We start from the raw sequence: 14295 nt of genomic DNA on the forward strand, positions 1-14295 counted from the left end.
TATCTATATATATAGCATCATTGGCTAAATCCGATTATAAAATATGATGTTATGCATGCATTGCATATTCTCATTTCCTTCTCTATTAGAGCAGAGTTGAAATAGATTTTATAAAATCTTGTTCCCCCATCGATCTCCTTCTCTATCGAAAGCTATTATCCTCGTTTAATATAAATACATAACTAGCGTTATATACCCACTCGTTGGTGGGAGATAATAAATATTAAAATTTTCTTAATTTAATATTAATTTAGTATATATTATAAGACAACTGACTTAATAGCTATTAAATAATCACAACTCATATTTAGTATACTATTTTGAATATACTGTAAAAAAACCCGTAAATTTAACAGGGGCTAAATTTAGTATACTAATAAGAAAAACCTAAAAGTCTAATATCAAAATTAAAAACCAAACTAAAAGTTGTTTTGTTATTACGTATCCTAGCTAGCTAATTAAAAGTAGCTAAACGATACAAATGAAAATATTCCAAATCAAAATGAATTGTACATATTTATAAACTAAACGTTATAGAATAGCATGACAAAAGACAAAAAGGAAAAAAGAAAAGTAATTAAGAAGTCTTAAATGTCTAGTAGTTGTTGTTATCGTAATATTAATTAATTGGCTTTGAAATGATATAATTTGTGCATGAAATGTTGTAATTTATATGATGGCAAAATGATACGCATTTAAAGAGCAAAATACTTGTGGCCAAAACCCAAATGCTGATGACAAATAACAAAATGATATACATTTCAAGGAGGAAAAGATAATAATAAAAAGAAAATCTTAATTATGGTAAAAACTCAAAAACTCAAAAATCAGTGGGAAACATATGAAAAAGCCAAACGTTACTATAGGCACTTCAATAGTTCAATTGTAAAGTGACTACTAATGACATCTTTTATAAATTTTGTGTCTCAATACTTTCTTCGACGGTGTATAGCGAGGTTGAGATATATATAGCCTTACTCTACCTTTGGTAGAGAGGTTGTTACCAAATAGAAAAGGACCTCCAGCCTTGTAAGATACGAGAATCAAACCCTTGATCTCCGTTTCCAGAAGCAAATGCTTCGACCGCTGATCTAACTCATATGATTTTCAATAGTTCAATTGTAATATATATAAGGGGGAAAGAATATGAGGCTGTTAGACACATAAGTTGGGTGAAAAACCTATCACATATATTTTTTAAAACATAAAAAAATAAGGCCCAAACATTTATTTAAAATATTAAAAAATTAGTATGTGGGGGGTTTTTCACCCAAAGGTGTATAATAGCTCCATATTTACTTTTCCCTATATATATATATATATTCTTTTTTATTTTATTTTCAGTTTCTATACAAAAGGTGTAATCATCCATAATATTCATAAATAGTCCGATATTACCACTAGTAAGAATATATATCTAATCATAAAGGGAAATAAGATAAAAGTTAAAATAATCATAATCATAATAAATAAAATGAAAAATTCTTCAATACCACAAAGCAGAGTTCCATACAAGATAGACTATGATGAAGGTTCTAATGCAGCTTAAGTAGAATATTATTCATTATTCGGTTTCTCAATCAATTTTCCATTTGAGACAAACATATGTTTATTTTACTAATTAGTTTTTGTATGTCTGATGCAAAATTCTTTGAGCCTTGCAATTGCATCTTCAAGCACTTTTTTCTCTGTTCCAATACTCACTCGAACCCAATTCTTCAAACCAACTGCATCCCCTGCATACAATGATAAGTAGAAAGTCATATTAGTAATATATTTAATGAATATTATTATATAATTAGTTTGTTATATGCAAATGAGGATTAATTGGTCTAGCTAGCTTTTACCAGGAAAAAGGATCATCGCTTCCTCTTTAGTTAACTTCATACAAAAGTCTGTATCATCGACTATATCGTCAAAAGCTGATATGTTTAACTTTACCTGTATAAACGTATATGTACTGAAATAAGTTTCAATTTCAGATTTCTTATCAAAGGAAATTTGGGGGTTCGATTATTAATTACCATTGCGAACATGGATCCCTCTGGTTTGTATGGGCATGTAACAAGGGGTATCTCCTTAAGTGCTTCATAAAACAGGTCGGCTGCCTCCTTAAGCAACTTGTTGATATTCAAGAAGAAAGATTTTGATGTGTTTTCAATGATACTAGGAATCGCTCCCTGTAGATACGTACATTATAATTTAATAAGTTGTTAATAATAATAATAACAATTGCATGATTGAGGAATCTATCATATATATACCTGAATTATAGTTGGAGGATCTGCAGAAATAGTTAGACAACTCTTGAGGCAAGCACCAATCTGACATGACCAAACATATGTATAAATCTAAGACTAACCGAAAAAACTTGAGGTCAAAAGATGAATACACGTATATATAATTTAAACATGCTGCTAGCTAGCTTAATTGGTGAGAATTATGAATTAAAGTAACAGAGAAAATAGTTAACCCCAGTTTGTTGAAGAATGCCAGCAGGATCAGTTAATGCAATCCAACCAAAACGGCAACCTGGAACGATCCATCGTTTGGATAATGACCCAAGAGTCACAACGGGTGCTATATCCCCAAACACCCCCATGGGAATAAATGGTTTTGGCCCGTAAACTTGATGGGCGTACACTTCATCCGCTATCACCATAATCTCAAGTTCTCTTGCCGTCTCAGCTATCTTTTATAGTGAAAAAAAAATAAAAAAAATAACATGTTATTTCTTTCTTAACAGCGAGTTAATTAGTACTTAGCATTATTAACAACATGCACCTTTTTCATGTGCTCAGATGAGAATACATTTCCACAAGGATTCCCTGGGTTGATGAGAACAATAGCCACCGTATTTTCGTCTGCCAAGGCTTTAACACCATCAAGATCAACATCCCAACCTTGATCAGGAAGGAGATCATAGTGGCGGACCTCCAGCTCACTAAATCTGGCCCGTGCTTCATAAATAGGATAATTAGGTTTTGGGAAAAGAATATTTGCTCCAGGGCGAGCAAGAACGGTTAACAATACTTCAATAGCGTGGTTTGCTCCAACAGTTAGGAAAACATCATCACTTGATAACAAGTAGGGAAGATCTCTCGATAGATACTTTGCAATTGCCCTGTACGTACGTACGTGAATATTATATTATTGCACAAAATAAATAAATAGTAACATACCAAAATTATTTAAGAAAAAGTTAGACTTTAAAAATTTCAAAACATGACACTTATAGGTATAATTTCATCCAATGGCTATATATGGTTAAAAGAAAAGTGCATGGGTATATTTTACAAACTTAACCTTCTTGCAACATCAATCCCCACGCCATCAGGATAACAATTGAACTTGGCAGATCGAATGGATTCAATGAGTGCATCTTGGACAATGGTGGTTGTACGAAAGCAGGGATAAACAGAAGGATCACCATGTCCAAGATGAATCATCGTTTTCCCGGTTCGTGATTCATCGATGTTTCCCATGATGGCTTCAAGGATGTTTCTAATTGTGAAAGCTGCAGCCGCATGAAGTTCTTGGTTTTCCTTGAAACCCCACTCTGGCTTCTTCTTCATGTTTCTCCCCCCGGCCCCTTTGATTATGTTTTAATAGGAAGTTAAGTAATTGGTGTGATGTGTAGGCCGAGTTTTACTAATTAAATTTGATTCTCATGCTGATTGCTGGGCACTACTTATATATATAGCCATATAGGCATGTAATGTACGTGTTATTTTTCATGTTTTTAGCTAGCCAACAAGTTTTTGAGCATCTCATGATGATGATGGATCATATGTTATGTTAGCGTCGTAAATATACTACATGAAAAACATTATGGAAATTGTCATTTATCAATTTATTCAACCATGATGGTGATACTACGCATGAAACCTGAAAAACATTATACAAATTGTCATTTATCAATTTATTCAACCATGATGGTGATAGAGTCACATGTTCGATACATTTGTGACCATGATGGTGATAGAGTCACATGTTCTATTCATATGCTATGGGTGAAACATGAGGATCCATGTATAACGAGATATGTTACTCGGGCGTTGCCCTGGAAAATATTATATTTGTTACGATTTAATAGACTAAATTATTTAAATCTATTAAAATAAATTTTTGATAGAAATAACAAAATGTATAGAAATAAGTATATTAGTTACGACATTTCGATAATGATGAAATAATGAGTTACAAATAGATGTGCGTTCATGGATCGAGGTTAACATAACACAAACTTTTTGAAGAAAACATGTATTATTTAAAGGGATTAGTTCCCTCGAATGTAAGAAACTTTGAACGAATGTCTATAGTAGGAAATAACTAAAGCTATGTATATTGTATGTAAACAACTTTGAAATAATGTTTATTGTATGTAAGAATTTCGTTTCAACCAATTAAAATCTTACAAGTGGCACCTGTATATGGTTGCCACGTATGTTTTCTTACATACAATAAACATTTTTTCAAGTTGCTTACATACAATACACATAAATTTAGTTTTTTCCTACTATAGACATTCGATCAAAGATAGTTATATTTCAGGAAACTAATCCCTTATTTAAATGATTAAGAATAAAACAAAAATTGACATTCGTCGCTTAAAAATGAACAATAAAAGTTTTGTGTGAAAGTTAAAGTAGTTCGTATAAAAGTTTAGTGCTAAAAGGGTTAGAGGCTAAAATGTTGTGGTAAAAATAAAAAAATAATAAAAAGTATAAAAGTTTAGTGCTGAAAGTGTAATGGGTTAAAATGTTGTAGTAAAAATAAAAGAATAAAAATGTTATTATTCTTTGCACATGACTGTTAAAAAACGAACAGTCTTTATGTGTGAAGGGAAAAGTAGTTCGCATAATAGTTTAGTGCTAAAACCTAAAAGTGTAAGAGGCTAAAATGTTGTGGTGAAAATAAAAGGAAATCAAAATGTATAAAGGCTTAGTGTTAAAAGTATAAGAGGCTGAAATGTTGTGGTGAAATAAAAGAAAACCAAAAAGTATAAAATTTAGTGCTAAAAGTGATAAGAGTTAAAGTATTGTGATGAAAATAAAAAAGAATAAAAAGTTTGTGGTAAAAATAAAAGAAAATCAAAAATTATAAAAGTTTGGCGCTAAAAGTGTAAAGAGTTAAAGTATTGAGGTGAAAATAAAATAAAAAAAAATTTGTGGTGAAAATAAAAGAAAATAAAAAGGTATAAAAATTAAATACTAAAAATGTAAACAGTTAAAGTGTTATGGTAAAAATAAAAAGAAAGAAAATTAAAAGTATAAATTTTAGTCCTAAAAGTGAAAAGAGCTAAAGTATTGTAAAAAAATATAGAAGTTTAGTGCTAAAAATGTAATTAATTAAAATACTGTGGTGAAAACTAAAAAAATAGAATATTTGTTGTCAAAATAAAAGAAAAATAAAAAGATATAAAAGTTTAGTGTTAAAAGTGTAAAGAGTCAAAATATTGTGATGAAAATAAAAAAAATAAGAAGTTCACTATTCTTTACAAGTAAATCTGTACTTTCCTTTTTAATATATATATTAATCGATAAGGTTTTAAAGTTATAATAACTTCATAAGTAAAATTGGAGGAATCTCAACTACCGGATTAAAATCAAACATTATGATTCAAATTTGATTTTTTTTTTTTCAATTTTAATCTTTGATTTTGATCCAAGAATTAAGATTTGTCTAACTTTACCTATAAAATTATTATTACAACTTTAAAAAATCTACATTAATTGTATATGTATGGGTGAAACATGAGTAAATTTGTATATGTATTCTATTATTTAAACTAGTCTAACTAACCTCATATATAATGATTGACTATTTATATATTTTACAATTATTTATCTTATAATTACAATAAGAGTAAATTAATTTTAACATATAAAAACTAAATTTGAACATATACAAAAATGATTTCACATCTACCAATTAACTAAAACAGTATTGAGATATTCTTGAAACGCCACATGACATAATCCTTGATCGAGATATGTGTCATTTTAATTTATTTATTTTATTAAATTAACTTTTCTAATGGTATATAGATTCAATTTCCATATTAGACTTAGAATTAAACTCTAACTCTTGGCTTATAAATACAAAATACATTATAACCTTATTTGATTGATTGTTTTCTCAATAATAAAATTGTCACCTTTCTTTTTCAATTATTCCACTCTTATTACTTATATTACTTATAATAATAAGTTATTAATATGAAGACTCCAAAAATTTGAGTTTACGATCCGAAATCACAAGGTTATTTGCCGTCATCCACTATGCTTACAAGTTTCGATTTTGATGTGATTGCAAAAATTTAAAATCCAAAACTTTAACTAATCATATATTATATATAGGGGGATGAGAATATAAGGTTGTTAGGTACCTAAGCTTAGGTGTGGAACACTCACATATTATTTTTTTTAATCCATAAAATTCATAGGGCCATGTGATTTAATTAAAATTCAACAAATATTAAAAAATTATTATGTAAGGGGTTCCATACCTAATCTTATATAGCGGACAACCTTATATTCACTTAAGCTTATATATATCATTACTCAATACTGTTTATTATAACTTAGCTTCCATCATCGGTTTACTTTGACCATAATTTATTTTATATTCACGATTCATGTATATAGCATATATGAACTTCCTTTATAATACAATCTATATAGCTAATGTATATCGTACGGACATTAGTACTAGTAAACTTATATTATAAGCTATACTTGCTACATGTCAAATAAACTTTGACAATTCGATTATTTTTGTGTAACTGAACATCAACACTTACAAGTTTTAACAAATTCAAAAATTTGAATCCTAAAAAATAAACCTAACATATGCTATTTTATAACGTTCATGACTATTTACCCTATAAAAATATTTGTAAAATAAACGTTTTGTTGAAAACGAATTTTATTGATAAAATAGCCTTTAATATATCTATATCTATATATTAACTAAACTAGCGGGGTTCCTGTGAAATGCTATACCGTAGTGGTGGTGGCGGGATGGTGCCAACGATAAATAGTGTAAATAATTAATGTAAAGAAAATAGTCTATCAAGTCTGATAAATATAAATCAATCTATCAGCGGGCTACACTGAAAGAGGGTCGGCCCTATTTAAAGTCCAAATAGCATATAGATATGGCCCTAACAAAATCCATGTAGGCCTTTGGGGCTGGTTGAATCATCTAAGGCTGGACATAGCTGAACAAACCTATAGGTCCATCAAGCTGATTATTCTTTTGACAAGATCACAATTCACAAGCCATGATCTTTAATTATGTGCTTTACACAATTACACTGAAATTTAATCAAGTCGTCAAATCGTCGTATCATATTAGTTATGTCTTCTAGAATCAAATATTTATATTATTTTTACTCCAATTGGGATTAGAATATACTTTTTATTCACCTTTTTTAAATGCATAAAGGAATTTAAAGCTATAATAAAATGACCGATCATAATTATAGTTTTGTAGGAAAAGAACCGTCCTATGCTGCTTAAGATTGCTAATCATTTTCTTAAGGAAGGAAACCCATCATTGATATGTTAGTGTAAGCACATTTCTCATTGTTCAGTTTCAAATTTGTATGATATTCATTTATTTATACTTTCTGTCTTTTCATGAATAAAATGGGCCGTCCAAAATTTTCACATTGAAAATGTTTACTAGGTACCGTAATATGCAGAGAAAAAAAATATGTTTACTACCTTAAGTTTTTCTTTGTATAAAGACATAAACACTAGCTTAAGTAGTATCATAAATTCATAACCGATCTTTTTCATAAAAATCATATGGTCCTTGATGTTGAATAATAGATAAAGTGGTTTAAAATTTTCTTTTATTTAATTAGTTAAAGGTTCAAGCATTCTTGATGAAAAGTTAGTATTGTATTTATGTTGAAGGATCATATAGCAAACCTACAAAGTACAAATATACATATTTAAAAAACCTAAAGTTATTTATGCGTTTGCTGGTATCGATCATTTAATCAACCTATATATAGTAAACAACATAAGAAAATTTCGAAGTTATGGTGGTGGTGGTGATGTTATAAGTGGATGCAGATGAACCTCTTATGAATCCTGTTGAGTGTGAAAAGAATTCCATTTAGGAGGCACATCTAGATATAAAGTTGTTAGCATGGCCCTTCACGAGAGTACTCATAGCTTCATATGTGGTATATTTATGAGGACACAAATCCCTATGAAGATCTTTGTGGGTCCTTAGCAAGTCATTACGCATCATCAAAAATCCACTCCAAGTCCAAGTCACCCCAAATTGCTTCTTTATTATCCGAGTTAATTGGTTCTTTTCTTCTTAAACAAAATGTAAATTTGGTTTGAGATTCTTCATAACGTACAGATAGTTATTGGATATATAATGATATAATAGAAAAATATATATTTCATTTTATATAACCATTATTAAATGGTTTACAAGGAGTCTTATGTTCGAATTCTGTTATAGACAAATAACTTGGGGAGACAATAAAAAATGGTTAGAACCAGTCATGAGCAAAAGTTCTGGTTAAACCGTTACATGTAAGTTAACAAATGGTTAAAACTTCAAATATGTCTACAACATTTCAAAATGAAAAGAGGAGATTGAGTGAAAGAAATCAAGGTGAACAATGTCAATATCTCTATGTGAGAAGGTGGGGTAAACACAAATCGTCAATTGACTAGAATGTACCTATAATGTGTAACGGTGGATGAGTTCTCAATTTTCTTCTTCAACTAATGTGATTAAGCTGGTCGTCTTGATGTGTTCGCATGGTTTTTGTCCTATATATATGTCGTCTTTTTCTATTGTCTAGACACCTTGCTAGCTTCTCGTGATTTGTTTGAGACCGTGTCAAAAATCTCTGAAAGTGAAAACCGGCGGCTCGACCTTTAACAAGGGGTTTTTTTCTTGTGTCTCGGGTAATTGTAACCGACACAAATTTTTTCAACCCCTTAACGGTTTTAGCAGTTTAAGTTACCGGATGAATCTAGTTGTGTAAATGTTGTATGCTAGATTTGTATTTCTTGTACTTATTGTATCTTGAACTCTAGTACTTGCTAGTTGGTCTTTTTGTTATCAATAAAGTTTCTACCGTTTTAAGAAAAAAAACATCCTTTGTATAACGATATATAGTTCAATATTCAATGATAATATATTGTAAATTTTCTAATGTACAGGTGTAATACTTCGGTAGTGCTCTCAACATTTTATGAGGTATGACTAACACGGTGTAATACTTCGGTAGTGCTCTCAACATTTTAGCCAGAGTACTGAAGTACTGAATTACCATGAAACGGGGTTAATATAAGCATATTCCAATATCAATTTGCTAAATCAAACCATCGATAAAATCCTTGCTACAATTCCAGATATTTATTTCATATGCCCTAATTACATTAATTAGTTTTACAAAGTGTAACCTATGCAATTGTTAAAACTTTAAAACTTTAATGAGATAAGATTATTATATCAAATATGAAAGTATGTTATAATGAGAACAACTGATTTTCAAAATTCTATCATCCGTCCTACTCCATAGGTTTTTTTTTTGGTTAGATAATTAAATTTAAAAAATCATACAAATACACACATATTCATAACTGTTCATAATGGAACTTAAGACCAAGAGGAGTGGTGATGGAGGGAGGATGGGGTGACTTACACTATGTAACATGTGGGGTAGAAAGAATTGTCTTTCGAAAAAGGTGAAAATGAGTGTATTTTGGAGAGTGATACTACTTGTGCCATGTCGCATGAGGGAGTGGTGGGTTATTTGTCTTGATTGGTGGAGTGGGTTTTTTGTTTTGAATTTTAGGCTGGTTAAACACAAATGGGTGAACCCTCAAGTTCTTTGGGCATGAGGGGGTAGTGTTGGGGGCGAACTAGGGCCGAAAAGGAGGAGGTTCGCCCTTTTCTGGCTCCCACTCCGCTTAGTCTAAACCCAAAGCCTATATGTTGATGGATCATTAGGTCATCACATAATATATGCCTGAAGCAAACAGCACGTCATGAACTCAAATTGCCTTCTTCAAGGAGTTAATTAATTTGAATGCCGAATTCAATTAAATCCAATACTTAGAGGTACTTAATATTGGACAATTAAAATTGATAACTTATTCTTATGGGTTTTGCTAAATGCAGCCTTAAAGGCAGTAGTTGAGGTGCGTTAATTAATTAGTTATTTACCATAAAATTTATATGTGAGCTTTTGATATGGAAGATACAAATTTTTTATGCACGTTATTAGCACCTTCCTGTTCTTGTTTCAGTAACTTGCAATAGTTCCACATGAATTCTCTGTCAATGTGTAGTATGTAGACTCTGCCATGGCAAGCTTAGTTAAATTTTCTAGACAGAACAAATTAAGCTTGCTTGAATTTCTTTTTGCAACTAATTAACCAGGTGTTTCTTAATGCGTTCATCGTTAATCTTATTGAAATCTATGTATGCATAAGCAGTGACATCCTCGAGCCACAATCCACGAATTGAATGCATTGAATCCCGATTTAGAAAGCTATTTCTTGTCATATCTTAGATAGGATAAACTCTGTCTGATTGATATACACCTTATTAAACCAGTGTTAAGTTAATTGTAAATGGCAATCTTAGAAGGATACATATATACATAATACATATTATAAAGTTGAACAAAAGAATTAAGAATTGCTAATATAATAAACTTTATGTGATAATCAATGGTAATTATAAACCTAGCTATGTTAAGAAAAATGTCATTATAATTATGAAGGTGGGCACATACACCAAAACACAATCATATCCATTTTCATGCTCATCAAACTGAAAATGTTTTTATCAATGTTTGTTTCACTTATCTCACGTACCCTTTTTTAAGAATTATTAGATTATATAAATAAATAAGTGGCATTATTTTACCAATTGTTTATAACGAAAAAAACTTCAGTAAATTAATTATTTTTGAGTACGTCGAATAAGGGTGTATTTTCAGTTGACCAGTAGTGGCACCAACTGAGCTACAAACAAGCATGAATATGAAAGTTTGTGCAAGTGGAAAAAAGGTCCCAAGAAAAGGCAGGCATCTAAATTAGCTAGTTTTTATTGGCTCTTTAGACACATTATAATGATGTTTAGTCCTATATGTTTGGGAATTTTACAAGAGTGCAAAAAGGTACTGCTGACTGACCTGCAGTCAAGACTCACACTCTTTAACTTAGTTTAATTACATAGGTGATTAATATAAATCTTGTCTTATCGGGATGAGAACCTCAATGATTCTCAAAACATCATTAGCATTCATGGAGTGCATTATGGAGTGCATTCGTATTAAACAAAAATCCTAACCAAAATTGAAATTAGGGGGAAAAATTAAAAGCAAGTGTAGGACAATTTTTTATGTTAGAACAACTAGTCTAATACTTATACTTATACTATCTATCTTATAAAACATTTTGCCCTATTTTTTAAAACTCAATTAAATAATTAAACTACTTAAATTACCCCTTATTTCTATTCACTAATATAAACATCTCTACTTAATATACCCAAGGTTGTAAATATCGGTTTCAGTATCGTATCGGCCGACCCCTGATATACGATATATCGGATATGTCGGGAATATGTCGAAGATATATCGGATACCCTAAATTGTAAATGAATTCATCTAAATATATATATATATATATATATATAAACTAACAATATATATACAATTTGACATAACTTTACATACCTTTAATCTTAATTGCTATGTTATGAAGCAAATTTTACATACCTTTTTAACTTAAAGTCAGAAATCCTATTTTTGGTTTAAAAAAAGAAGAAAAAAAAGTCAACTTTTTTGATCGATATTGGCCGATATTGACTGATATTGACCGACATTTGACCGAAATGATAAGTTCAGCCGATAACCTATATATCGTATCAGTTGAAGGCCGATATCCGATATATCACCGATATATCACCGATATATCGGCCGATATTTGCAACCATGAATATACATATAATACTCTTAAATCTCAACCATTCATTTTTCTCTCCTCAAATCTCAACCATTAATTTTTTCTCTCTCTTCCAAAAATCATTTTATTTTTCTAATTCATTCAAAATCTTTCATCTTAAAAATCGTATATCGATAAATTATAAAAATTATAGGGGTGTTCTTAAAATTTTATGTTCTTTCATTAGAGATGTCATTCGATATACTTTCGACGAATTTTTAAATCTGAGGGCGGAGCCCGGACGGCTAAAATCATTTGGCTTCATACTCTATGACTTAACCTATCACCCCCGCCATCTCACCGCCACAACGCACGGGTACTATCTCTCGTACAATAAAAATCGTCTTGATCCAAAACAGAAAAAGGGGGCAAAGGAAGTACAAATGTAAAAAGGATCCAAAGAGAAAATGAATTCAACAATAACACTTCATCCAATTCCTGATCTTATCACAGTCAAGAACATGGGAGGCCCGGAGGGGCGAAGCAAGACATCCGGTCGGGGCACATTTTTGAGGAGCACAAAAATTTTAAAAATTATATATATATATATATATATATATTATATGTAAAGGTTTTAGATAAAATAAAACAACCAATTTACTATGAAGAATGCTAGGCGAGTTTCTCAATAGTATAAAAATATTTTGCTCATATAGTTGGATTCCTAAAAGTTGGGGACACTTTTTTCCCGTCTCAGGCTGGACACTTGAATTCTCAGGGACGTCACTGGTTAAAAAGATTAGGAAACGATATATTAAAACTCCCTATAATCCATGATTTTAATTACTTGCATATCACAAAAAATAGGTAAGGTAGTTAAAGATGTAAAACATAATAAACGACCACTAAGGTGGCCTGATTAACATATATATGGATTTCTCACAAGAGGATTTACGTTACGTTCTATCTAAGTAAATATCATAGAGTGGCCACTAAATGGGTTCCAAAATCGTTATAAGAAAACCCTTATTTATTAGTTTACATATAATTCGAAGGCCCATTCTCCTCAAAAGTTGCCTTTCTGTTATTCAGTGTATTCCGCTTGAGTTTTCTGGGTTTTTTCTTTCACTTTTCAAAGACAAAACTGAACCAGAACTTAATTCAAAATAAGGAAAAGTTAAAAACCGAAACCAAGTTAGAATTCAATTTGGTTTTGATTTAAAACAAAAAAAAAAAACAAATATGAAATACACAAATTCACCATTTCTATTTAAGTTAGTATTCAACTAAAATAGGTTAACAATCCCATTTTTTCACCAAAATAGTAAAATTTAGATTTTAAATACAAAATGATTTATAAGTAACATAATCATTATAAAAGAAATTAGTCTTCAAAAGTGATGAAACAAATATTCAAATACAAAATGAATTATAAGTAACATAGTCATCATAAAAGAAATTAGTCTTAAAAAGTGATAGAAAAAAAAAACTCTTATTTGTCATGATTATTAAAAATTCTTCATTGTTGTTTGTCCATATGTTCTTTCTAATCTACAATAAACATTAAAGGTAAGAAGTACATTAATAATGATCTATATAAAATAAATTGTATATTTTAAAACATACATAATAATATAAGCTATTGGTTTAATCAAATTCATTATCACATACTCATAACCAAACGTAAAACCAAATATATAGTTAGGTTCTCGTTACAAACTTAACCAAAAACCAAATTCAAAAATCCCAGTAAACTTTTGAATGGAATACTGATGGTACCTCTAGTAAACTTTTGTAATTTTGTAACTACGGAAATTTTAGCAGTGCAGCAAAATGTGTTAACATAAAATGATTCGTCATTACCTTTTATTTTATTTATCTTACATTTATTCATTATTTACAATGAGGCCAAAGATACAAATAAGATAAAATTCGAGTTCTCGATCAATCTTATCTATTACCACTTGTTTTGGACTTTTGGGTATATATTGTAATGGTTCTAAGAGCAATGTCAAGAAGATCATAAAATTATGTTATCTATCATGATATGTATCTTCTTCGAAACTAATTGTGGACGATTTGTTAGGATGTCATCTATCTTTCTATACATTTCACAATATATATGGGGCAAAAATTAAAAAAGTATATGGTAAGAAAAGTATGGCCTACACTGTATTCATATTTGCCTAAGCTTTACTCCATACCCGTTTGCAGGTAGATATACACTACATACACAACATACATTTATAGCACTCCTCTTATACATATATACAGTATTATTATTATTATTATTATATTATTATTATTTTCATATTGTCAAAAATATCCATCTATGTACTATATTTGGAAA

At 30.0% G+C, this 14295-nt stretch overlaps 1 protein-coding gene across 1 annotated transcript; it reads right to left on the bottom strand.

Annotated features, from left to right (window-relative positions):
• Positions 1–1617: 1617 nt before the first annotated feature.
• On the bottom strand, positions 1618–3582 carry LOC122594339 (nicotianamine aminotransferase 1-like). Its single transcript, XM_043766815.1, has 7 exons — positions 3307–3582; positions 2785–3124; positions 2474–2692; positions 2265–2324; positions 2025–2180; positions 1848–1941; positions 1618–1736 (listed from the first exon to the last, which is right to left on the bottom strand). Exons 1-7 carry the CDS (start codon positions 3573–3575, stop codon positions 1618–1620), a joined length of 1257 nt encoding a protein of 418 aa, XP_043622750.1. The 5' UTR covers positions 3576–3582.
• Positions 3583–14295: the final 10713 nt, after the last annotated feature.

The sequence above is a fragment of the Erigeron canadensis genome, chromosome 1 (genome assembly GCF_010389155.1).
Source record: "Erigeron canadensis isolate Cc75 chromosome 1, C_canadensis_v1, whole genome shotgun sequence".
NCBI classification, from domain to species: domain Eukaryota; kingdom Viridiplantae; phylum Streptophyta; class Magnoliopsida; order Asterales; family Asteraceae; genus Erigeron; species Erigeron canadensis.